The sequence below is a fragment of the Schistocerca gregaria genome, chromosome 3 (genome assembly GCF_023897955.1).
Source record: "Schistocerca gregaria isolate iqSchGreg1 chromosome 3, iqSchGreg1.2, whole genome shotgun sequence".
NCBI classification, from domain to species: domain Eukaryota; kingdom Metazoa; phylum Arthropoda; class Insecta; order Orthoptera; family Acrididae; genus Schistocerca; species Schistocerca gregaria.
Window position 1 is genome coordinate 495,979,889 of NC_064922.1, and position 27,162 is coordinate 496,007,050.

Genomic DNA, 27,162 nt, shown 5'->3' on the forward strand with positions numbered 1-27,162 from the left:
GATGTTGTCAGGACCAGATCTTTAGCTTCCAGCAAATGGAGAAGTGTTATGAGTGGAACAGGGAATTGTATCTATGCTTTATAGATCTAGAAAAGGCATATGACTGGGTTCCTAGGAGGAAGTTATTGTCTGTTATACGAGATTATGGAATAGGAGGTAAACTTTTGCAAGCAATTAAAGGTCTTTACATGGATAGTCAGGCAGCAGTTAGAGTTGACGGTAAATTGAGTTCATGGTTCAGAGTAGTTTCAGCGGTAAGACAAGGCTGCAACCTGTCTCCACTGTTGTTCATATTATTTATGGATCATATGTTGAAAACAATAGACTGCTGGGTGAGATTAAGATATGTGAATACAAAATAAGGAGTCTCGCATATGCGGGTGACTTAGTTGTGATGGCAGATTCGATTGAAAGTTTGCAAAGTAATATTTCAGAGCTAGATCAGAAATGTAAGGACTATGGTATGAAGATTAGCATCTCCAAAACGAAAGTAATGACAGTGGGAAAGAAATATAAATGGATTGAGTTCCAAATAGGAGGAACAAAGTTAGAACAGGTGGATGGTTCCAAGTACTTAGGATGCATATTCTCACAGGATGACAACATAGTGAAAGAACTGGAAAGCTAATGCAGTGAGCATTCAGCTATGTTCTACTCTCTTCTACAAGAAGGAAGTCAGTACCAAGACTAAGTTATCTGTGCACCATTCAATCATTCTATCAACTTTGTTGTATGGGAGCGAAAGCTGGGTGGATTCAGGTTACCTTATCAACAAGGTTGAGGTTACGGATATGAAAGTAGCTAGGATGATTGTAGGTACTAGTAGATGGGAAAAATGGCAGGAGGGTGTCCACAATGAGGAAATCAAAGAAAAACTGGGAATGAACTCTATAGATGTAGCAGTCAGGGTGAACAGGCTTAGATGGTGGGGCCATGTTACACGCATGGGAGAAGCAAGGTTACCCAAGAGACTAATGGGTTCAGCAATAGAGGGTAGGAGGAGTCAGGGTAGACCAAGGAGAAGGTACCTGGATTGGGTTAAGAATGATTTTGAAGTAATAGGCTTAACATCAGAAGAGGCACCAATGTTAGCACTGAATAGGTGATCATGGAGGAATTTTATAAGGGGGACTATGCTCCAGACTGAATGCTGAAAGGCATAATCAGTCTTGAATGATGATGATTATGAATAATAATTATGTGAAATTTGATCATGGTTTTTAAATTTTTGTTAAACAGGTATAATTCAGTATTTGTTATTAACATTTCAGTTTGATAATAAATATAGAAATAAAATAAAACAGTTGCTTCAGGCAAAGAACCAAACATGTATCCTTGGAATATGAAGACTAGAATGCTACACAGTTAGTTATGAATGATATTGTTAAAAATCAAATTTTAAATTTTTAAGAAATATGTTGTCATATTGTTTTTGGAAAATGATGTCCAGGCACTGACCTTCAAATCTTATAAGTACAAAGAAAACTGAAGAGGGCCAATCTATAAGAGCCTCTTGGAAGTTATATGTGATCTTTGTAAATATTGTTTTTGGAAACTGATGTTTGGGCACTGACCTTCAAGTCCTATAAGTAGGAAGAAAATTGAAGAGGGCCAGTCTATAACATCCTCTTGGGAGCTATATGTGATCTTTGTAAATGACTACTGATTTGCAAGACATGCAGTACTGTTTATTTATTTTTGCTTGCAGGCTGTGACAGAAAACCAAATTCTTATTGTAATAGGTGAGACTGGATCAGGAAAAACAACCCAGATTACCCAGTATTTAGCTGAAGCTGGTTTCACAAGCAGAGGAAAAATTGGCTGTACACAGCCCAGGAGAGTCGCTGCTATGTCTGTTGCAAAGAGAGTTGCCGAAGAATTTGGATGTCGACTTGGTCAGGAGGTGGGTTACACCATCAGATTTGAAGACTGTACCAGTCCTGAAACTGTAATCAAGTGAGTCAGTCCATCCTCTATATCTATTTTGTAAATTCTTTTAGCCATAGATTAGTAGCATACATTTCTCTTAGTTATGTGCAAGACTTGCTTCTACCATAACCTCAAGTAGTTACATGCTTCCTGCAAAAAATGGAAGACTTGACATTTGTCACAAGTTAAAATTGTTTGCCAAGCTGGGGCTACAGTCTGTATCCCTACCTTTTCTGAGCACTGCACTACTAATTGCAATATCCATGTACATGTCACAGATTGACTCAAAACTTTGACTTGCATCTTGCACTTTCATAGAAAGTCTTGTGCTATGCTGCAGCACTAGCACCTCTGGGAAAATGTATACAGCGGAGTGTTTGACTCAGCTGCAGCTTCAGGGACACTCAGTTTCAATTTGTTGCAAATGTTCATTGCATTGTATACTTCACTAAAGAGTAGAGAATAGTGCCTCAATGGAAGACTAACAGTTTATATAATTAATATATCTAAAAACAAAGAAGCTGTAACTTACCAAAAGAAAGCGTTGGTATATTGATTGAGACAGTGTAAACAATAAAAAAACACACAAACACACACACAATTTTCAAGTTTTCGCAACCCAAGGTTGCTTCATCAGGAAAGGTGGAAGGAGAGGGAAAGACGAAAGGATGTGGGTTTTAATGGAGAGGGTAAGGAGTCATTCCAATCCCGGGACCGGAAAGACTTACCTTAGGGGGAAAAAGGGACAGGTATACACTCGCACACACACACATACCCATCTGCACATATACACCACCACCTATTCCAGTCCGGCCACTAACATCACTTATCCCATCAAAGGCAGGGCTACCTGTGAAACTAGTCATGTGATTTACAAGTTAAGCTGTTACCTCTGTGCTGCATTCTATGTAGGCATGACAACCAGCAAGCTGTCTGTCCGCATAAATGGCCACCGACAAACTGTGGCCAAGTAACAAGTGGACCACCCTGTTGCTGAACATGCTACCAAACATGATATCCCTCATCTTAAATATTTTATTTTTCATTCAGTGACTAGATTCAGGCCGAGACCCATTTTCAAATTAACGTACAGGGCAGAAATCAAATTTACACTTATGGTAATACAGTAATTACTGAATACTTAAGTATATACCAAAGATACAGAACATATCATTTTAAACTTACATAACAAAGTCAGAAACGGCATTTCCAAAGATGTCAAAAAATTTGTAATGTACATTCACAGTGCTTGCAGATAACTGGCAGTTTACTCCTTCCTCTGCCGTAAGGAAACTGCAGGAAGGGGGCGCCCTGTCAGGATACAGGAAACCTTTTTATTTGTTAAAATCTTCTCCATCCATCAGTAATACAACAATTCAAACAATAATCATACAAGTCCATAATAAAATTCATACTTTTTTAAAATCTGTACCAAAAAGAGTCAAATACTTAAAATCACTGACCAGTAGTACACAACAGCACCACATATGACGAGTATTACAGATTTGTTTACCATGTAGGCACATAAAAATCATTAAATGTGAACAGCAACAACAGTACTGAAAAACAGTTGAACTTTTTAAATCTTTACCAAAAAGAGCCAAATACGTAATACCACTGACAAGTAACATACGGCAGCACCATATACGGCATGTATTACAATGTTGTTTGTTGGTACGTAAAAATCATTAATTGTGAACAGCGACATTAATATAAAAGAAAACAAAACGAGATTAAAATCCTCATCATTTCCGACCATTTACAAGCGTAAAAATTCCACTTAGATAAAACAACTTTTTCATAATATGCCCCATGTAAAACAGACATTAAACCACAAATTGTGCTTTTGCAAAGCACCAAAAGTGTACTTGCCATCCAGAGGAAGACATAGCAGAACCATACCCACAGAAGACATGTAAGAGTGGGAGTGTGTTTATAGGGGGCGAAGCAGGGGGGGGGGGGGGGATGCGGATGGAGGAAGAGGAGATTAAGTGGGTATCACAGCATGAATGTAAATATATTATCAGGAGTAATAAGAGAAAATTACTGAAAATTGTACCAGAAATGACTATACACCATTTCTTTACAATCTAATAAATAATAGCTGCCATGTACAACAGAGAAACTGTATGTTACTCACGAGTAATTATACAGGTAACATATGCTAACAGAAAGGAACCCAAACAAATTTTTAAAATAATTTAGTGGTTAAGGCCACATAATCAATCATTAACAGAGCTTCATAGTATGCCGTACACATCATACCATAAGCAGCATAAAGGTACAACATACAACAAACAAACTTTATCATTCAATCAGCAGCAGCCTACAGTTACCACAGACAGTAGTACATAATTAAAAAAAGAGCTGTACTTCTCAGTACCTCAGCAATAGAATATAATAACATTCAGGCAAGAAAGAAATAGTTCTAAAGTAAGAGAAGAGTAAGCAGAGTCACAAAAATAACTTAAGAAAGATTTATTACAACATGTTTATAAAGTGAGAAGAAAATCAGTGATTAAATTAAAGTGTAAGTGCAAGTGACTTACTGGAAATGAAATGCTAGAAAAACAGAGGACAACTGACAGAAATTTTAAGCTGAAATGGTTTTAAGTGAAACTTATGTGACATGCAAAGTCTGAACGACGTTATGGAGAAATGACAGGCTGAAAGTTATATATAGAAAGTCACTGTTAAACACAGAGAAAATACAATACGTCTACAAAGGGTGTCAGTTTACTGAAATTCTTTATGAGACTACAGTATGTCATACATACTAACATTTAATGGATGAATATAAGACAAGAAATACTTGGAGAAATGTACAGTATGGAAAGTGTACCAGCTTATTGTAAGAAAGAATTATTAGGTCTACCAATAAATGAGCAAATACATCTGCTGACTATCACAAAATCAATTTTGTGCATTATGTACTGTCATTAATTGCTATACATCTGACAGTATTGCAAATACAACAGGTGGTGGAAGGGACAATGGAGGGAGGGGGGAGGGGGGGAAGGAAGCACAACTTGCTGGCGGTAGCCATATAGGTAAAAAAAAAAAAACCTGTAAACTGAACTCAGTAGATGACAATGAACCCAGGAAGCAAAATGCCACTATGAGAATATTAGAAAATGAGTAGAGAGTAGAAGGGGAGGGGGGGATGAAGGAAACAGCATTGGTGGGCGAAGCCCCAGTGTACAGGAGTTTGTGGTCCAGAGGTTGTTGGAAGTAACAACAGTATTGGTGTATAAACCACATATCATTCTGGAACAGAGCAAAGAACCGACTAAATTGAAAAATGACTCATTTGTTCAACGCTTTATCTGGCTCCTTTATTTAATGCCTAAAAATCTCAAGTTTCTCCAAAATATCCTACTGCTTACATTTTGATGCATGATGCAAAACTTTAAGTGTATTATCTATAGTACCAACCTGATGCTGTGTGAACACAGTCCTATTAGAAGGATCTACATGTTCTTTAAAGCGTATGACAAAACTTCTACCCATTTGTCCAATATAAAATGGTTCACAGGATTCACATTGCAACTTATATATGCTGGATCCCAGCTTGCCAAACCTATGTTTCAACTTATACCTTAGTTGCCCCCTCATATGGAATCCTACCTTAAATCAGTTTGGGCAGTAGCGGGCCAACTTTTTGGAGATTGAGCCCCAATATTGCGTCATTAGATACTTATTTATATCATCTGTGGTTTCACGTGCCTATGCTTCCTGTACAAATCGGAGACCAGTGACTGCTTATAGCCATTAGCCACCACAACCTGCTTCGAAATTTTTAACTCTTCATTAACTTCTTTCTCATTTAGAGGTAAACTCAACAGTCATGCTATCATATTATCTTCACCCCATTCACCATCTTGGCCGTACCACTTCAATAATTTGCATCCTGACTTTAACAGATGTTAAACTCGTAGTAAATGCTCCATTTCCCCCATAATAATGGAGAAAATAGTAAGCTACCTGAATTAAATTTATTTTTGCTTTTCTTGTCTTATTGTCATACAGTTGAATTGTGCCTTTCTGCTTTCTTCACTGACTTCATTGTGTCATCGTTTTTCTGCTTGTTTATTGTGTTCTGTTGTTTTAACTACTGTCATCAATTGTTTGGTTCTTTTTATTTTATTTTGCTGTGAACACTGCTTTGCATTTGCAAAATTATTGTAGCTGTAGTACAACTCAAAGGATTTTTAAAACTGAGGAAAAGTCATATAGCATTGTTGGCTAAGAGACCACAAGGTGCATGATGATACGGATGAGGAAAGGGAGAGGGTGAGACTTTGTTTCAGGACTTTGCCTACCCTCTGCCATGCACTTAAATGTGATTTGCAGAGTATCTATGTAGATGTACTCTGCTGGAGTAATACCAGTGGACTGTTGGACTTAATTTTTCCATCGGAGGGATGTATCACTGTCAATAATGTCACATGCCCTCTCTTTATAAAACACATCATGGAAGTTTGAAATTTAATTCACTACATTGAGGCAACTTTATCCCAACATGTACTTTTCTCTTGTCAACCAAATTGTGATGGCAAAAACTTCTTCTGCTGCCAGGATTTGAACCAGTTACTTTGAATCAGGCATAGCAGCCTGTATGTTTATTAGTGATCTCAGTCACTAAGGTAGGGTTTACAAGGAAAGCTAAGACATCTGTTGTATTTGCAATACTGTCAGATGTGTAGCAATTAATGACAGTACATAATGTACAAAATTGATTTTGTGATAGCCCTCAGATGTATTAGCTCACTTATTTATTCGTAGACCTAATAATTCTTTCTTATGATAAGCTGGCACCTCTTCTGTAATGTACATTTCTGCAAGTATTTCTTCACTTGTATTCATTCATTAAATGTCAGTATGTATGACATACTATAGTCTCATAAATGATTTCAGTAAACTGACAGCCTTTGTAGACATATTGTATTTTCTTTGTGTTTAACAGTGACTTTATATATAAAACTTTCAGCCTCTCATTTCTCCATAATGTAGATCAGACTTTGCATGTCACATAAGTTTCACTTAAAACCATTTCAGCTTAAAATTTCCGTCAGTTGTCCTCTGTTTTTCTAGCATTTCATTTCCAGTAAGTCACTTGCACTTACACTTTATTTAATCACTGATTTTCTTCTCACTTTATAAACATGTTGTAATAAATCTTTCTTAACAAAGAGATAGAGGGGCTGGCCAGTACTTACCTCAGCTCAGTACAGCCAATAGAAACACAAAAAACAACCAAAAATTTAAGTTCCTAGCTTTCGGAATAAATGTTCCTTCATCAGGGAGGAGAGAGGGGAAAGAAGGGAAAGTGGATTTAGTTACTCACAACCCAGGTTATGAAGCAACAGGGAAAGGAAAACAGGGAGGGTGGCAAGGATGGAGGCATGGTTGTCAGAGGGAAGCCAAAGATATTCTACTGTAGGTACTGTGCCAGCTTCAAACCAAAGAGGATGCATACAGAAATAAAGAGGTGTATAGTATAAAGATGTAGGATGAAAAGATGCATGAATGGCTAAAGAGGAAGGGGAAAGAGGAGAAGACTGAAAAGTAAATGTGTCGGACTTAACTAAGCCATCAGATTTCTAATTTTTAGCTCTCAACATGTTATTTTCTGGTTCAGAATTATACTGTTTTTGTAGCATCTATTAAAATACCTGTTGTTATTATTTCCCTTCATCAGACCTTCAGAATGGCTTTCTGTTATAACCTTTAATCACAATAATTGCGTGGATTTCACACTCTCTCTTAGAAACAATAGCTGATCACATGATTACAACTCAGTCTCTCGTATTCGACTGCCGTGCCGTGAAATGCGGCCGGTGCCGTTCGTAGCTAGGTGGCGCTCCCGCGCTCATCCGATTTGCGGAGCGCCTCTATCGCCGTTTGTGCGTACTGTCGTGGCGGCACTGTTAAATGTCGTGGCACTATCACAACACTTTTCCCCCCTTGAAAAAAACAAACACTCACTTCCTTGGAGACATGGACAGCGCAGAGACATCCATGGCCTCTTGTGAGGCCCCGAGGAGATCCCGCGCAGAGACACGGGAGTATGGTTGAAAATGTCCAGGACGGAAGCTCGTGCGTGGAACGTGCCTCCTGGATGAGATGATGGGTGAAAACTCCGGAGCAGCATCCATAGGTGTCATTGACCTGACGGCGGCTGCATCAACACGGACGGTAGATCGGTAGCAGCGGCAGGACTGGCGTCTCGAGCTGGTGGAGGCGAAGGATGGGGCGGTGGCACAGGCGTGGCCACCTCTCATGGGCGCATCTGGTCGTAATGGCGAACAACCGTGCCGTCGCCCGTACGGATTTCACAAAGCCGGCGGCCGCGAAGAGCCTTGACCACCCCTGGAATCCATTTAGGGCGAGATCCATACCCTCGTGCCCACACGTCGGTGCCCACCGAGTATTTTCCCGCACTAGGGGACACAGTACAAGGCCTGACAGGGTGAAGCAGGTGCAGTAGAGTGCGCGGTTGGCGGCCATGCAAGAGTTCAGCAGGGCTGCGATCACCCAGAGGCGTGAAGCGATAAGAACTCAGAAATTGCAGCAGGGCGTCATCTGTGGATAAATCACTAAGGAATTTTTTCATCTGGCATTTGAAAGTGCGGACAAGGCGCTCGACCTCCCCATTCGATTGCGGATGGAAGGGAGGTGCGGTAACATGATGAATCCCTTGTCCAGTACAAAAATCACGGAAGGCCTGCGAAGAGAACTGAGGGCCATTGTCCGTGACGATCGTGGATGGAAGACCTTCTAGCGCAAAGATTTTGGACAAAGCCAGCGTCGTCGCCGCAGTGGTGGGCGCCGGACATCTAACAGCAAATGGAAACTTCGAGAAGGCGTCAATCAACAGTAGCCAATAAGTACCGAGGAAGGGGCCAGCAAAGTCTGCGTGCACCCGTTCCCATGGCTGAGCTGGATCAGGCCACGGAGAGGGCATTGTACGAGGTGCCGCCAGTTGTTGAGCACACTGGCCACATGCAGCAACCATATGGGCGATGTCCGAATCAATGCCGGGCCAATAAACGTGCCTGCGGGCCAGGGACTTAGTCCGAGAAATACCCCAATGGCCTCCATGCAACAGTTTGAGAACATCTTTGCGAAGAGAGGCTGGCACCACGACCCGTGGAGATGTGCCATCCGTGGCCAGAAGAACAACACCATCACGAACAGACAGACGAAGGCGCAATGCATGGTAGTTGCGAAGGGGATCCGATGCCCGGCCCCCGGTCCTGTCCGGCCAACCTCGTTGAACAAAACCGATCACCCGACGCAGGACCGGGTCCCGCGCAGTAGCTGACGCGACCTGCGAACCTGTAAGTGGAAAGCCCTCGACCGCACGACGTTCTTCCTCATCAATGTGGAAACAGAGGAGTTCATCATGATCGAAAACAGGGTCGGGGCCCATCGGCAATCGCGACAATGCATCCGCGTTTGCGTGCTGGGCCGTGGGGCGATAGTGAATCTCATAATGAAAACGAGACAAGTATAAGGCCCAACGTTGCAGGCGGTGAGCTGCCTTATCCGGAAGTGACGCCGAGGGGCTGAACAGAGAGACCAGCGGTTTGTGGTCGGTGATGAGGTGAAACTTAGAACCATACAAAAAAACGCTGAACTTTTTTAGAGCATAAATGATAGCGAGCGCCTCCTTTTCGATTTGAGAGTAACGCCGTTGCGCCTCGTTGAGGGTCTTGGAAGCATAGGCAATGGGTCGTTCCGACCCATCCTCATACCGATGGGCGAGAACAGCCCCTAGGCCATACTGTGACGTGTCAGTCGCCAGAACCATGTGCTGACCCGGACGGAATGTGGCAAGACAAGGCGCCGACTGCAAATGAGCCTTCAGGCGAACAAAAGCCTGCTCACACCCGTCGGACCAACAGAAGGGAACGTTTTTGCGTAACAGCTGATGCAGAGGATAAGCTACCGCTGCTGCGGATGCAATGAATTTGTGATAATAAGCAATTTTGCCTAGAAACGCCTGAAGTTCTTTGACCGTAGACGGCCGGGGGAGAGCGTTAATGGCCGCAACGTGCTCACGGAGAGGGCGTATGCCCTCACGGGACAAGTGGAAACCAAGATACTCAATGGAGGGTTGGAAGAACTGTGACTTGTCCAGATTGCACCTCAACCCAGCCGAATGCAAAACCCGAAACAGTGAACGTAAATTACGAAGGTGCTCCGCAGTGGAGGCTCCCGTGACAACAATGTCATCCAGATAGTTTATGCAGCCGGGAACGGTAGCCGTGAGCTGTTGCAAAAACCGCTGAAAAATGGCCGGTGCGCTAGCGACGCCAAATGGTAATCGCTGGTACTGATACAACCCACAAGGAGTGTTGATAACGAGAAATTCCTTGGAAGGAGTGTCCAACGGCAACTGATGGTACGCCTCCGATAAGTCAAGTTTGGAAAAGAACTGGCCCCCAGCGAGCTTGGTAAACAACTCCTCAGGACGAGGAAGGGGATAAGTGTCAATGAGGCTCTGAGCGTTGACAGTGGCTTTAAAGTCACCACACAATCACAGACTCCCGTTTGGTTTAGAAACCACCACGATCGGCGATGCCCATTCGCTGGAGGTAACCGGAAGGAGAATCCCTGAAGCTGTTAACCTGTCTAGCTCAGCCTTGACAGGTGCACGCAACGCCACTGGAATAGGGCGTGCCCGGAAAAACTTAGGGCGAGCCGTAGGTTTAAGAGTAATGTGGGCTGCAAAATCCTTGGCACAACCCAGACCAGCAGAGAACACGGACGAAAATTCACAAAACAATCCATCCAGCTGTTGATACGGAATGTCCTCAGATATGAGGTGCACATCATCATCAATGGAGAACCCGAACAACTGGAAAGCATCATACCCGAACAGGTTTTCAGTGCCCGCATGATCCACCACATAAAACGTGAGGGGCCGAACAACAGACTTGTAGGCAGTGGAAGCATCAAACTGGCCCATGATAGGAATTTTCTGCTGATTATAAGTCCTCAGATTGCGCGTAACTGGAGACAAAGGAGGGGAGCCCAACGCCAAATACGTGCGAGAATTAATGAGAGTTACTGCAGAGCCAGTGTCCACTTGCATGCGGATGTCTTTATTCAGAACACGAACAGTAACAAACAACTTATTTGTTTGAGAAAGCACACAGTGAACATCCATGTCCGACGCCTCGTCCTCGTCGACAGGAACTTTATGGGACTGACACACAGAAGCAATGTGGCCTTTTTTCCTACATGAATTACACGTGGCCCAACGTTTTGGACATGCTGCCCTGTCGTGCTGTACGAAACAACGGGGGCAAGAAGGAAGCGCGGAACGAACCGGCTTCTGTGGTTGCTGGTTTCGCTGCGAGCGTTGCAGCCCAACACGACGTTGTTTACGCGAGTGAACCGCCGCCACATCTTCGTTCTCCTGTGCAAAAGGCAAATTGTCCTTGTCGAGAGTTGACTGTACAGCGCCTACATCACACCACGCGTCTATTTGCGCGCCAGCAGCGTGAGACACTTCAAAGGATTGAGCGATGCTTAGAACTTCCGACAACGACGGGTTTGGCAGTTGTAGGGCACGTTGCCGAACTTCTTTATCAGGAGCAAGCCGTAGAATAGCATCCCTAACCATTGAATCAGCATAAGACTCGTGATGAGTGTCCGTGACAAACTGACATTTCCTACTCAGGCCGTGTAGTTCCGCCGCCCAAGCCCGGTAAGATTGATGGGGCTGTTTACGACACCGGTAGAACGCCACGCGGGCGGCAACGACGTGGGTGTTTGTTCGATAATAGGCAGACAATAAGTCACACATTTCTTGGAAGGACAGGGAGGCTGGTTCCCGCAGAGGGGCTAACTGAGATAGCAGCTGATAGACCCGAGGGGAAATCCAAGATAGAAATAACGACTTACACATAGGAGCGTCGACAACGCCGAAAGCCAAGAAGTGTTGCCGCAATCGCTTCTCATAATTCTCCCAGTCTTCAGCGGCCTCGTCGTAAGGAGGGAATGGAGGCGGAGAAGAGGAAGACAGACGATGAGTAAGCGACATCGACAACGCCTGAATCGCTGCCGTCAGCTGTGTTTGTTGTTCAATGAGCGCTTGCATAAGCTGTTCCATGTCTGCCCCGTCACGAACACGCAAATCCACAACGCGGTGAAAATATCCCGACCTCGTCGCCAAAAAGTGTTATAACCTTTAATCACAATAATTGCGTGGATTTCACACTCTCTCTTAGAAACAATAGCTGATCACATGATTACAACTCAGTCTCTCGTATTCGACTGCCGTGCCGTGACATGCGGCCGGTGCCGTTCGTAGCTAGGTGGCGCTCCCGCGCTCATCCGATTTGCGGAGCGCCTCTATCGCCGTTTGTGCGTACTGTCGTGGCGGCACTGTTAAATGTCGTGGCACTATCACAACACTTTCTACCTGAAAAATAATTGGGTGCACTAACTCTTTATTTGTTTTCATAACACTGATTGCAATGTGTCTTTACTTTTTTTGCTGGGTTAATTTTTTTTAAGAGTTTCACATTTTAAGGTAACCAGGAGAAATTATGTAAATAAATAAAAGCTTTAACAACGCCAAAGAGGCAAATTTCTTGCTTTAATATTATTGACAACAGAATCTATGAAAGGGAGGAATAGAAAATACTATGATCAGCTTGACTGAAGTGTAATGTAAGTGAAGTTTGTGGATTTGGCAATAGTCTTGTCAATAAAGTTTTTTAAAATATGTAATCAATCTCCCTTGTAAGATGAAAATGAGATTCTGTTTTAAATGCACCCTCCCCCCACACACAAACACACACACACACACACACACACACACACACACACACACACACACACCTGCAGCAGCACTGTGTAAACACAATTCTAATTAATAACAGTAATAATAATAATAACAATAGTAGTAGAAGTAATTGAAATGTCAAAAGCTATTTCAATTTTATTGTTTGTCATTTTTAAGTGTGAGATAACTACATATGACTGGTTGTCAGTCTTCATTTTAAATGTAAGGATATTACATTCATGAAAGAAAAAATGTTTGTGTGTTTCTTTTCAGATACATGACAGATGGTATGCTGCTGAGAGAATGTCTTGTTGATTTGGATCTCAAATACTATTCTGTGATAATGTTGGATGAGGCTCATGAGAGGACAATTCATACAGATGTATTGTTTGGTAGGTAGTTCACTTCACTCTTACAATAATAGTTATAATAATAATGGAAAATCTGGGATGGAATATAACAACAATACGAAAAGGATAGTCGCTACTAACTGTATAGTAGTAGAGATGCTGAGTCACAGATAGGCACAACAAAAAGACTGTTACAAAATGAGCTTTCAGCCAACAAGGCCTTTGTTAACTGGAATACTTTCTTTCAAATTCTGAAGGTGGCAGGGGTAAAATACAGGGAGTGAAAGGTTAGTTACAATTTGTACAGAAACCAGGTGGTAGTTATAAGAACTGAGGGGCATGAAAGGGAAGCAGTGGTTGGGAAGGGAGTGAGACAGGGTTGTAGCCTATCCCTGATGTTATTCAATTCGTATATTGAGCAAGCAGTAAAGGAAACAAAAGATAAATTCAGAGTAGGAATTACAATCCATGGAGAAGAAATAAAAACTTTGAGATTCGCCGATGATATTGTAATTCTGTCAGAGACAGCAAAGGACCTGGAAGAGCAGTTGAATGGAATTGACAGTGTCTTGAAAGGAGGATGTAAGATGAACATCAACAAAAGCAAAGTGAGGATAATGGAATGTAGTCGAATTAAATTGGGTGATGTTGCGGGAATTAGATTAGGAAATGTGACACTTAAAGTAGTAAATGAATTTTGCTATTTGGGGAGTAAAATAACTGATGAAATAGAAAGGAAATAAAATGTACGGCAAGGAAAGCATTTCTGAAGAAGAGAAATTTGTTAACATCGAGTATAGATTTAAATCTCAGGAAGTTGTTTCTAAACGTATTTGTGTGGAGTGTAACCATCTATGGAAGTGAAACATGGATGGTAAATAGTTTAGACAAGGAGAGAATAGAAGCTTTCTAAATGAGGTGCTACAGGAGAATGTTGAAGATTAGATGGGTAGACCACGTAACTAATGAGGAGGTATTGAATAGAATTAGAGAGAAGAGAAATTTGTGGCACACCTTGACTAGAAGAAGGGATCGGTTGGTAGGACATGTTCTGAGGCATCAAGGGATGACTAATTTAGTGTTGGAGGGCAGCGTGGAGGGTAAAAATCGTAGAGGGAGACCACGAGATGAGTGCACAAAGCAGATTCAGAAGGATGTTGCAGAAGGTACTGGCAGATAAAGAAGCTTGCATACGATAGAGTAGCATAGAGAGCTGCATCAAACCTGTCTCTGTACCGAATACCACAACAACAACATTAAGTTTGAACTAATCCAACACAAGTACATATTTAAATACTCACGGAAGACTTGTAAATGTTGTTATGCTATGAAGGTGCAGAATTTGTCTAATGAACAAAATGACCTTTGTGGTTCTTCAGTTTCTCCCAGCGTATTTCTTGCTCGAACAGTCACAGGTGTACTACCGGTCCATAGTGTCAGATGGGCACAATATTTCAGCAATCAGACATGTCACCATCATCAGGTGAGCTCCTGAGGGCAGGCAGATATCTTAAATCCTCTCCTCCTGCAAGGAGTTCTCTCCGAGGTCCGTGAGTGCACGTTGGCGGTTGCTGAGATGCTGGCATCGGTGTCTGTGTTGGCATTGGTGTAATTGCCTCATCTGCCCTGGTCACCTGTTCATTTTCTGTGTTGAGCATCTTTTAATGAGACTCAATGCTGGTTCCCATGCATTGCTGAGGTTATAATCTCGGTTGATGAGTCCGTACCTGGTAAGAATTTCGATAGCCTCTCTAACAACGCTGTCCCAGTGTTTAGATGCCTGTGCCAAGACCCAGGTATGTTAGTAGGCCATTTTGTGATCTTCAGATAAACAGTGCTCTGTGACTGCCAAATTGTTGGGGTGCCTAAGTTGAGTGTGCCTCTGATGTTCTCGACATTGATCTTCGATGGTGCGCACTGTCTGTCCAATATAAGTCTTCCCACACTGACATGGAATCTGGTATATGCTGGCCTTTCACAATCTGAGATCATCTTTGACACTTCCCAATAATGCTTGAATTTTATTTGGCTGGCAAAAGACGATTCTTACTTGTGGGTTCCTCAATATTTGTCCTATTTTCCCCAATAGTGCACCAGTATACAGTATGTATGCAGTGTCTACATCTTCCTCCATGACTTCTTTCATCTCCACATGCTGTACTGTAGAGGTGGGGCGGAGAGTGTGTCTGATACGCCATTCTGAGTACCCGTTTGTACGGAATACAATTTTGAGGTGTTCCAGCTTATGGGGCAGACTCACTGCATCAGAGATGGTGCATGCCCTGTGCACCAGTGTTTTTAGCGTCCCATTCCCAGGGTGCCATGCGCTCTTCTTTTGACCATGACGTCCAGGAATGGTAATCTTCCTTCTGCTTCGGTCTCCGTAGGGAATTTGATGTTTGGATGTGGGTTTCCATTTGGATGACGCCAAAGCTTCCTTCTCGAAGTAATCCATATAGAAATTTGCAACCACAGGCGAGAGTGGGCTCCTCATTGCGACTCCTTCTGTATACTCATAGTATTCTCCATTAAAGAGAAAATGCATGGAAGTCAGCACATGCCTGAAAAGTTCGGTCATCTTCTCGTCAAATTTCTGTGCAATAAGCTCAACTGACTCTCAAAGAGGCACCCTGGTGAATCATGAAACGTCAAAATGCACCAGGATATCTGAGTTTTTCAGCTTGAAGTTGTTGAGACGTTTTACAAAATTCACAGAATTGCGAATGTGATGAAGGCATTTACCCACATAGATAAAAGCACTCCGTCTTCAGGCCACATGCGGCCCACCGGGACCATCCGACTGCAATGTCGTCCTCAGCTGAGGATGTGGATAGGTTGGGCGTGTGGTCAGCACACCGCTCTCCCGGTCGTTGTGCACCCCGAAAAATGGTAACAACGCATGGTGGCCCGGATGGTCACCCATCCAGGTGCTGGCCATGCCCGACAGCGCTTAACTTCGGTGATCTGACGGGAACCGGTGTATCCAATGTGTCAATGCCATTGCCTTATTTACCCACATAAGGGCTTAGTAATTCTGCCAGGTATTTGGCCAGCAAATATGTAGGTGCCTTAATGTTGCTGGCAATTGGGCCTAATGGTACCCTTCTTTGTGGACTTGAGGGAGTCCATAAAGTCTTGGCAGTACAGGTCCGTGAGGTGTCAATTTCTTGGTGACACACTGGTAAATCCGTGCCCTTAAGGAGAATCCTAGTCTTGTCCTCCACCTTCTTTGTGGGGTCAGCGTTGATCTTCCTGTAAGATTCATCATTTAATAGGCTCTGCATCTTCTCAATGTAGTCCTTATGGGAAAGAACAACTGTAGCATTGCCTTTGTCAGCCGGTAAGACAACAATCTCAGGGCTCTATCTCAGGTCTCGAATGGCTGTCCTCTCCCTGCTGGTAATATTCGACCTTATCGGTTTAGATCTCGAGCACAGCAGGTTTCCTGGCATACTTCTTCAGCTGTTTCAGGTGGTAGTCGTGCAGCAACCTGTTCAACTGCACTGACAGTGTCCACTACCAGCATGAACATTAGGGGTGGGAGCAGAATTAAGTCCCTTCTGTGGATTTTGTAAAATGTCTTGTAACGTTCCCTCTTTCTGTTTATTTAGGTTTGATTTGTTTGATTGTTATTCTTTATTTCTGTTATTCGGAATCTTTTTTTTTTTTTTATTAAATTGAGCCTGAAACTTACGTAATAAATAATTCGCATGAAGTACGATTTGCAGCATAAACAAAAATTAATTTCGGAAATGTAATCCACTGAATATTAAAAGTAAAGCTTTTGAACAACGCGCGTGACTGACTAGGTACATTCAGAGGGTACGTACATTTGCGTGCGAGTGGTTGCGGTCTGATGAGAAATTTTCATTGTGAAATAATTTCGTCGTAACACACTCGGAGATTGCGAACGTACATTCAGAGTAGAGGCACGTACGTTCTATCATTCCCCGTGGCCTGGGTAAAAGAATGGCAATTATGTAAATCTAAGAGTATTTCTTTTGCATCGGACTAGTATTTTTATAAGAAAAAGAAGATTGCAGGTTCTGAATGTCTCGGCAAAACGAATCGGAAGTAATTTTAGCGGCCACGAAAGGAAAGTAGAGAGCACAATCACGTACCTCTATTGTTGAGCAGCGCCGTTTTGAAGATCTTCGGTTCCATCTAAAACTCGCCTTCTCTGCTTAACATAAATACTCCATAGGCATGGGAATAAGGCTTGTTGTGCGATGAAAATAATATAAAACACATCTTGCGTCTTTTAACTCATTCATTTACCACACACACACACACACACACACTAGTAATTAGACAGTACGACATCCCACCAGCCCATCAGAACAAAAAGTAGTCGTTCATACAAGAAATAGAAAACGAAGGGCGAAATTGTTCCTATGTCTCTCAAAGATAAAAAGTTTACCAGATATTTCTCTGGTGTGTCACTGGAACAATTTTTCAGCACCTCTGCGATTAAATCACAATATTTTCAGTTCCTTTACAGTCTCAACAACTTCAAGCTGAAAGACTCAGATATCCTGGTGAGTTTTGACGTCGTTTCATTATTCACCAGGGTGCCTCTTTGAGAGTCAGTTGAGCTTATTGCACAGAAATTTGCGAGTAGACGAACGACCTTTTCAGGCATGTTCTGACCTCACGTATTTTCTCTTTAATGGAGAATACTATGAACAAACAGAAGGAGTTGCAATGGGGAGCCCACTCTCGCCTGAGGTCGCGAATTTCTATATGGAGTACTTCTAGGAGGAAGCTTTGCTGTCATCCAAATGGAAACTCACTTGTTTTCTCCATTATGTGGATGACATGTTTGTGATCTGTCCCGATGGAAAGGACAAGCTCCTGGACCTCCTTACACACCTGAACTCCATACAGCCAAACATCAAATTCCCTATGGAGACTGAAGCAGAAGAAAGATTACCATTCCTGGACATCATGGTCAAAAGAAGAGCAGATGGCACTCTGGGCCACAGAGTATACAGGAAGAAAATGCACACCGACCCCTATTTGCATGGGGATAGCTGCCAACACCCTTCGCAGAGCTATGGGGTGCTAAAACCACTTGTGCACAAGGCGCGCACCATCTCTGACGCAGAGAGACTGTCCCATGAACTGGAAAGTCTCAAAACTGTATTCTGGTAAAACAGGTACTCGGAATGGCAGATCAGATGCGGTCTCCCCCCCACCTCTACAGTACAGCCTGTGGAGACAGAAGAAGTCATGGAGGAAGAGATAGCCACTTCCTGTATACCATATACTGGCACACTATCGGGGAAAATGGGATGAATATTGAGGAAACACCGAGTAGGAACTGTCTTTTGCCTGCAAAACACGAGCATTATTGGGAAGTGTCAAAGATGATGTATTTTTGTGGAAGGCCAGCATATACCAGATTCCGTGTTAGCATGAGAAGACAGTGCGCAGCATCGAAGATCATTGCTGAGAACATCAGAGGCACAATCGACTTAGGTGCCCCAACAAGTCGCAGAGCACTGTTTATCCGAAAATCACAAAATGGACTACCAACATACCAGGGTCTTGGCACAGACATCTCAATACTGGGACAGCATCGTTCGAGAGGCTATTGAAATTCGTACCAGGGACAGACTTGTCAACCAAGATTGCGGCTATAACCTCATGAAGGCATGGGAACCAGCATTGAGTCTAATTAAAAAGATGCTCAGCAAAGAAAATGAAACGATGACCATGGCAGATGAGGCAATTTCACCAACGCCACCACAGACGCTGACACCAGCATTTCAGCGACTGTCGACGTGTGAGCAGACCTCGGAGAGAATGTCTTGCAGGGGGAGGGGATTTAAGACAGCCGCCCGCCCTCAGGAGCTCAGTCCATCAGCACACCTGATGATGGCGACATTTCTGTTTGCTGAAATATTTTGCCTGTTGGACACTATGGACCAGCAGTACACCCGTGGACTGTTCAAACAAAATGGCCTTTGTTCCATATTTTTTTATTTGTTTGTAGAAAGGGTCATTGCTGAACAAGTCAATGCACAAGACATCAGACCTTCACATGAAGGATTACTTACGTAGTGCTGTGCTGTTCCCAATTCGGTAGTATTTTTTAGTTTGTCAATGTTTTCACACTAGAAATAATTGCAATATAAGTTTGGCTGCAATGTGCAGGTGCTTGTTCTGTAATACAAGGGCAGAATCAGAAGTTCTTGACCTGCCATAGATATGGTATTGATATTATCAAAATTTTGGTTATGTTGGTGTGTGTGCACCATGACACGAATTGTTTATGTGCAGGATGGTTTTATTTATATTGCTCTTCAAAGAAGTCATGTTCTCTAATCAACAAGTGGATAAACTTGAATGCTGAGCTGTCATAAATGTTGTATTTGATGTCTATCATATTCAGTAAAAATTCGTTTGCAGTTTCTTAAGTCTTATTAGTCTGTTTCTTCATTTCAGTACTTCTTCAGTATTTTTTATATTTTCAGTACTTACAAAACAGGGGACTGAAAATAAATATAGCCTAATTTGTTTGTAAAATAATTCATAAGGAGGACATCTCAAAACTGCAAACACCAATGAAGCCATAAAGAAAGTGCACCATGTCATACTGGATGATGAGCAGTTGAGAATGAAACAGCTGACGACATATTAATATCAGAAGAAAAAAACATGGTATATCTATGTCTACTTCTACAACTACATCACATCAGAATCGTACTCTGCAAGCCACCTAATGGTATGCGGCAGAAGGTATTTCTGGTACCACTAACTGATTCCCCCTATCCTGTTTCATTCATTAATGTCACATGGGAAGAATGATTGTCACTAAGCCTCTGTATTGGCTGTGATTTCTCAGATTTTGTCATCGTGGTCATTATGCAAGATGTATGTGGGAGGAAGTAATTTGTTATCCAACTCTTCCTGGAAAGCGCTCTTTCAAAATTTTAATAGTAAACCTCTGTAATGCACCATGCCTCTAGTGAACGTCTGCTAGTGAAGTTAGTTGAGCATCTTGGTAATGGTCTCGTGCTGACCAAATGATCCTCTGACTAAATACGCCACTCACCAATTGGATCTTCAGTCTCTTCTATCAGTGTACCCTGGTAAGGATCCCATATTGATGAACCATACTTAAGAATCAGTTGAGCAAGTGTCTTGTAAGCCACTTTCTTCAAAGATGAGTGACATTTCCGTAAGATTCTTCCTATAAATCTCAGTCTGACATATACTTTTCCTACTATTTGTTTCATGTAGTCATTCCACTTCAGGTCGCTGTGGATAGTCTGTTTCAAGCAGTTTCTCATCAGTAGAGTAGTTGTAAGTAGTGCCTTTTTATCGTATGTGCAACATATTACATTTGTTCACATTCAACATGAACTACCAGAGCCTGTTTTACATGAAGAATTAACTATGAGAATGGTTTGTGCAGCAGGAGTTTGGTACTTCATGAAGCTGGTGAAAAGCAAAAATGGAAAATGATTATTCAGAATATTAGATCTGTGTAGTGACCTGTTATTGTAGATGACAAGTGATTCCTCCATGTCAAGCCAAAAATTCTGAAGCAGTCTTAAAAAGGGGTGGAAGCCAAGTGACCCTACATCAAAGAAGGTGAAGGCATAAAGTTTATGGCAATGATTTCTGGAATGCAGAAGGGATTATCTTGTGAAGTGTAAAATAGAGTAAAATAATAATTACCACACAAATGCCATGGCTTGTCTATATGGAGAAATACATAACAAGAGGCCTGGCTTTCAAAAAGGAAAATAAACACAAAATATTTGATTATAACATTGCACCTGTGCATGAAGACGAAGATAGTTTGTTAATGGAGGAAAGAGAGGAAAAAAATACGCTTTGAAATTCTTATCAGAAACTGTTCTGACGCCACTGGCACCCATAAATAGTTATGTTGCAGATCTTTCCCAATAAAATAGAAGAAATAAAAAATAGAAGAAATATGATGATAATGATAATTCCCATACTCCTTTACAGAGCATAGGGGAGCTACAAGGGAGACCCATGCTGCCTTACTAGGCAAGGTCCTAGTGGAGGTGGTTTACCATTGCCTTCATCCAACTGTAATGGGGATGAATGATGATGATGATGATGAAGGCGACACAACGACACCCAGTCATCTCGAGACAGGAAAAATCCCTGACCCCGCCGGGAATCGAACCCAGGACCCCGTGCTCGGGAAGTGAGAACGCTACCGTGAGATCACGAGCTGCGGAATAGAAGGAATAAAAACTGTGAAGTTCGCTGATGACATTGTAATTCTGTCAGAGGCAGCAAAGGACTTGGAAAAGCAATTGATCGGAATGGATAGTGTCTTGTAAGGAGGGTATAAGATGAACATCAACAAAAGCAAAACAAGGATAATGGAATGTAGTCAAATTAAGTCGGGTGATGCTGAGGGAATTAGATTAGGAAATGAGACACTTAAAGTAGTAAATGAGTTTTGCTATTTGGGGTGCAAAATAACTGATGATGGTCGAAGTAGAGAGGATATAAAATGTAGACTGGCAATGGCAAGGAAAGCGTTTTTGAAGAAAAGAAATTTGTTAGCATCGAGTATAGATTTAAGTGTCAGGAAGTCATTTCTCAAAGTATTTGTATGGAGTGTAGCGATGTATGGAAGTGAAACGTGGACGATAAATAGTTTAGACAAGATGAGAATAGAAGCTTTCGAAATGAGGTGCTACAGAAGAATGCTGAAGATTAGATGGGTAGATCACATAACTAACGAGGAGGTATTGAGTAGAATTGGGGAGAAGAGGAGTTTGCGGCACAACTTGACTAGAAGAAGGGATTGGTTGGTAGGATATGTTCTGAGGCATCAAGGGATCGCCAGTTTATAATACTGGAGGGCAGCGTGGAGGGTAAAAATCGTAGAGGGAGACCTAGAAATGAATACACTAAGCAGATTCAGAAGGATGTAGGCTGCAGTAGGTACTGGGAGATGATGAAGCTTGCACAGGATAGAGTAGCATGGAGAGCTGCATCAAACCAGTCTCAGGACTGAAGACCACAACAACAACAACAACAACAACAACAACAACAATTCCCAATAAAATTTTGGGGATGCCAATAAGTAAACACACTCTTTTCCGTTGGTTGACATCACTGACCCAGCAGTGACATGCCTTAACCAAAGTGCTGTTTTTATGCAATAGCTGTGTTGATTCAATGAATAGCTCTATGTGTAGTAATTTCAGAGAATTGTATTACGATTGTCTCATTGTCCACCAAGGAAGAAATGAGCAGAGTGCTTCTGTTTCTTTATGCTGAATGGACTAATGCTATAGAGATGATTTGCAGAATGCAGCTGCAGTTTAGTGGCAGCTGTCTTTGAGGGGAAAAAGTTACGAGTGGATAAATAACTTTAATGTGATGAGTAGAACAAAAAGATTCATATTCAAGTCGATATTAGAGGGGCCTGGACAAGCAATCATAGATATAATGCAAGTCAATTATTAGAGATGGATTTCTGGAGAATATCAACAACATAAGGTACACTGAAATGATGAAGATAATGGAAATGGAAGGAGAAATAAATGATGTGATGGATTGAAGAAAATGACATGCGAGAAGAATGGTGGAAACAAGAATACCAAAACTGATACTGGGGTGGGAGAGTGACGGAAGAAGAAGAAGAAGAAGAAGAAGAAGAAGAAGAAGAAGAAGAAGAAGAAGGAGGAGGAGGAGGAGGAGAAGGTCAGCTGCAAATTAAATGACTTCTGGTCAGCTGCAGATTATGGATGACCTGTAGAGAGGTGCAGCAGAAGATACACAAGATTGATGACCTGGATGAACATCTTGAAGAGATAGTGTTGAGTACTTGTGTACTACTCTTTGTAATAGGTTTCAGGTGAATTGTTATGTTGGAGAGAAAGTTCTTACTTTTTCAGGTGCATAGAAACCATTGATGAGACATGGGGTCATCACTATGAGAATCTCACATTTATTATATTGCTAGATGTTTTGAGAAAAGTAATATTATTGTCTGACATGATAGTATGACATTCCCTATATTTTTTATTATTTTGCTTTACTTGATTAAGTTGACTATTAGTTTTCGTTATCTAATATTTGATGGTTATACTTAACCATATCAGACTTCATACAGATGCAAGAAACTCCACACATCAGAACAAATTTTCTTTTTGTTGTAATTCTTTTTTACATTACTTCTTGCAGTTTGCAGGTTTATTTTCACATCTAATGCAGATAACTGAAGACTTCTTACACTTAATAATAAGTTTGCTATTATGCAATCACAGTTCATTTTACTGCCATTCATTGTTACAATTAAATGATGTATTGCACTCCCTGAGTGTCATAGTTCCTATCATTCATCTGGTGATTGTCATTTATAGTGCTTCATTTCCATATTGATTTTTAATTCTTGTGCAAAATAAATGAAATTTGTCATAAATAAAAAATTCTGTTGCAGAAAACTTCTTTTTGAACAATTCCTGTGTACTTCATGTCTATTTATCTCAATATTATAGGTAATGATATCATCAGTATTAATATATAGCAATACTGTACATTCATGAACCATCTCCTCAGATAGACAAGAGAGAACCAACCCATTTTGTGACATGCTAGAGTGTACAATTACAATTTCATTTTTATTTCATTAGAATAATAAAGCATAATGAGGCTCTTGCAAATACAGATGTCATCTCAAGTTGTTGGTTGTTGGATAATACATCGTGATGACCGGCAGTGGAAAGCTCCACATCAGCTGAGAAAGACATTACCGCATTCTCAGGATCCCGTAAATTCCACCTGTAACAGAAAAGAAACACATTTTTGTGAATATTGAAATGAAACTAATGTAAATACATGGAAGTATAAATTTATAAAATTTAGCTCATTCTTAGGTGTAAAAGACAGCAGTGTTACTGCCAGTGCTTGTAACACTACAATAGGTAGAGAAATTGCGTTGAGAGGAACAAGTTCACATCACATGAAAAGGGTGGTGGCTGTTGTGGTTTTTTGCTCTGCCCTGTGCAAGCCTCTACATCTCTGCAGCCTGCGTCAATTTGCACCTGCTTACAGTATTCATCCCTTGGTCTCCCTCTAAAATTTTTACTCCCCCACAATTCTCTTCGTTGCAAATTTATGACTCCATGTTGCAGCATGGTGTGTCCTTTCAACTGATCCCTTCTTTAGTTACAGGATATTGTAAATTTCTTTTCTCTCCAATTTTATTCTATATCTTCTCATTATTTAGCCTGTCTACCATCTAATCTCCAGCATTCTTTTGTAACACATTTCAGAACCTTCCATCCATTTCTTAACTGAACTATTTATCATCCATGTGTCACTTCCATATAAGGCTACATTCCAGATACCATGAGAATAAACATCCTAATATTTAAATCTATCTTTGGTGTTAAAAAATTCTCTTTTCAGAAATCATTTCCTTGCTATTCCAGTCTGCATTTTATATCCATTCCACTTCAGCCATCATCAGTTATTTTGCTAGTCGAATAGCAACACTTGTCTACTACTTTTGTTGATGTTCCTCTTGTAAGCTCTTTTCAAGACATTATCCATTCTGTTTAACCGATCTCCCAAGTCCTTTGCCTTCTCTGAAAGAAGTACAATGCCGTCAACAAACCTCAATGTTTTTATTTCTTCTCTCTAAACTTTAATTCTATTTACAAATTTCTCCTCTGATTCCTCCACAGCTATCCTTCCTTACTTCCCTCTCAACTGCTGCCTCCCTTTCATGGTGTTCAATTCTTATAACTGCAGTCTAGTTTCTGTACTTGTTGTAGATGACTTTTCACTCCTTATACTTTATTTTGCTCTTTTCAGGATTCCAAAGAGAGTATCCATTCAACATAGTCAAAAGCTATCTCTAAATCTAAAAATGCTACAAATATATGCTTGGTTTTCTTCAGTCTGTCTTATAAGGTACGATTTAGGCTCAATATTACCTCACACGTTCCTAAATATCTCTGAAACCAAACTGATCTCTCCTAAGGTCAGCTTCTATCAGTTTTTCCATTCTTATGTAAACAATTTGTGTCTGTATTTTGCTACCATGATTTATTAAACTGATTGTTTGATAATAATCACAAGTTTCAGCATATGTCTTCTTTGGGGTAGAAATTATTACATCCTTCTTGAAGTCTGAGAATATTTTGTCTGTCTCACATATCTTGTATACCAGATGGAATGGTTTTGTCATGACTAGTGTTCCCAAGGATCTCAATACTCAGATGGAATGTCATCTACTTGAGATAATTTGTTTCAATGTAGACTTTTCAGTGCTCTGTCAAATCTTCTCCCAGTACCATTACTCCCATCTCATCTTCATCTGCATCATCTTCCCTTTTTTTAATGTTGTCTTTGTTTCCCTTATATAACCCTTCTATATAATCCTTTCACCTTTCAGTTTTCCCTTCTGTGCTTAATACTGGCTTGCTATCTGAGCTCTTAATATTCAAAGAAATGCTTTGCTTTCCTCCAAAGGTTTCTTTAATTTTACTATGGCCAGCAGCTATCTTCCAACATTCTTAGGCGAGGTTAAAACAACATGGTATCTTAATCTTGATATGACATAAGAGTGAGATAAACTGTAAAGAACTATATTGGATGAACGAGGTGTCTGACATGAAAATAGCAAACTGACATGTGACAGAAAAGACATGTACATCTACATCTACATCCATACTCCGCAAGCCACCTGACGGTGTGTGGCGGAGGGTACCCTGAGTACCTCTATCCGTTCTCCCTTCTATTCCAGTCTCGTATTGTACGTGGAAAGAAGGATTGTCGGTATGCTTCTGTGTGGGCTCTGATCTCTCTGATTTTATCCTCATGGTCTCTTCGCGAGATATACGTAGGAGGGAGCAATATACTGCTTGACTCTTCGGTGAAGGTATGTTCTCGAAACTTTAACAAAAGCCTGTACCGAGCTACTGAGCGTCTCTCCTGCAGAGTCTTCCACTGGAGTTTATCTATCATCTCCATAACGTTTGTAGGTAGTAGATGGGATCAGAGGAAAGTAGGGATCAGAGGAGAGAAGAAAACATAAATAAAACAATTTTAATGCAAATTTAAAGTTATGTTTTTTAAAAGAATTATTGTATGAAATAATGTTTGAGTAAAATAAATGTTTCAAGTGCATACATAATGGGGATATCTATCACTGCTTGCCTCAACTGTGATCTTTATGTTCTCTTTACCAATGTTTCCATTTCCAGGTCTGCTTAAGCAAGCCGTGAGGAAAAGGCCTGAACTTAAATTGATTGTCACCTCAGCTACACTGGATGCTGTCAAATTTTCCCAGTATTTTTTTGAAGCACCAATTTTTACAATTCCTGGAAGAACTTTTCCAGTTGAAGTTCTTTACACAAAGGAACCAGAAACTGACTACTTAGATGCTTCACTCATCACTGTAATGCAGATACATTTGAGGGAGCCACCAGGTGAGTTAATTAATGTCTTGCAGTATTGCTAACACCAGCCTCCTACTCTCTCTCCTCCTGCAGTCTTCCTCTTCCCCCCTCCCACTCCTCCTAAGCATTAAACTATTTGAAAATTGATTTTGATATACAAGTGCTTTATATTTATAATAGTTGTTACTTTCTTTGTACAAAGAATTACACTTTACCATTTATGTCAGTTTCACTGTAAAATTAAAAAAGAAATCAAGTGTTCCCAAAATATGTTAGACTTAGCACCTAATCAGACTCTGAAAGGGTCAGGTAATAGAAAATTTTGTTCTGAATAAAAATTAGCCTTCGGTGCACAGAGTTGTGGTTTTCCTACAGACAGTGCACAATAAATAATTTGAAATAGTTACTAAAATTCAGGCATTTGCATGGGAAAACTGAGATGTATATTGGTGGTACAATATGTTTGTGAAAACTATATTAATAAGGAACCATTGCTTTAATGGTGTGGGATAAATAAGACCTCCTTAAACAATATCTATGACAGCAAATTATTACCTGCTGAGAGTTAGTGTGGTGTAATGTCAATAAAGGGTGACACAAAACATATCAGAAAGAGGATAATGAATGTACAGAAGGAAGAGGGCCGAAGGAAAAGGACTGGTGA

At 41.1% G+C, this 27,162-nt stretch overlaps 1 protein-coding gene across 1 annotated transcript in view; it reads left to right on the forward strand.

Moving 5' to 3' along the window:
- LOC126353756 (ATP-dependent RNA helicase DHX8) overlaps positions 1–27,162 on the forward strand; it is a 145,474-nt gene that overhangs the window by 72,056 nt on the left and 46,256 nt on the right. The window contains exons 11-13 of the mRNA XM_050002811.1: positions 1,709–1,956; positions 13,007–13,125; positions 26,304–26,528. Of these exons, the coding sequence (XP_049858768.1) occupies positions 1,709–1,956; positions 13,007–13,125; positions 26,304–26,528 (592 nt within the window). The remainder of the gene's footprint in view (positions 1–1,708; positions 1,957–13,006; positions 13,126–26,303; positions 26,529–27,162) is intronic.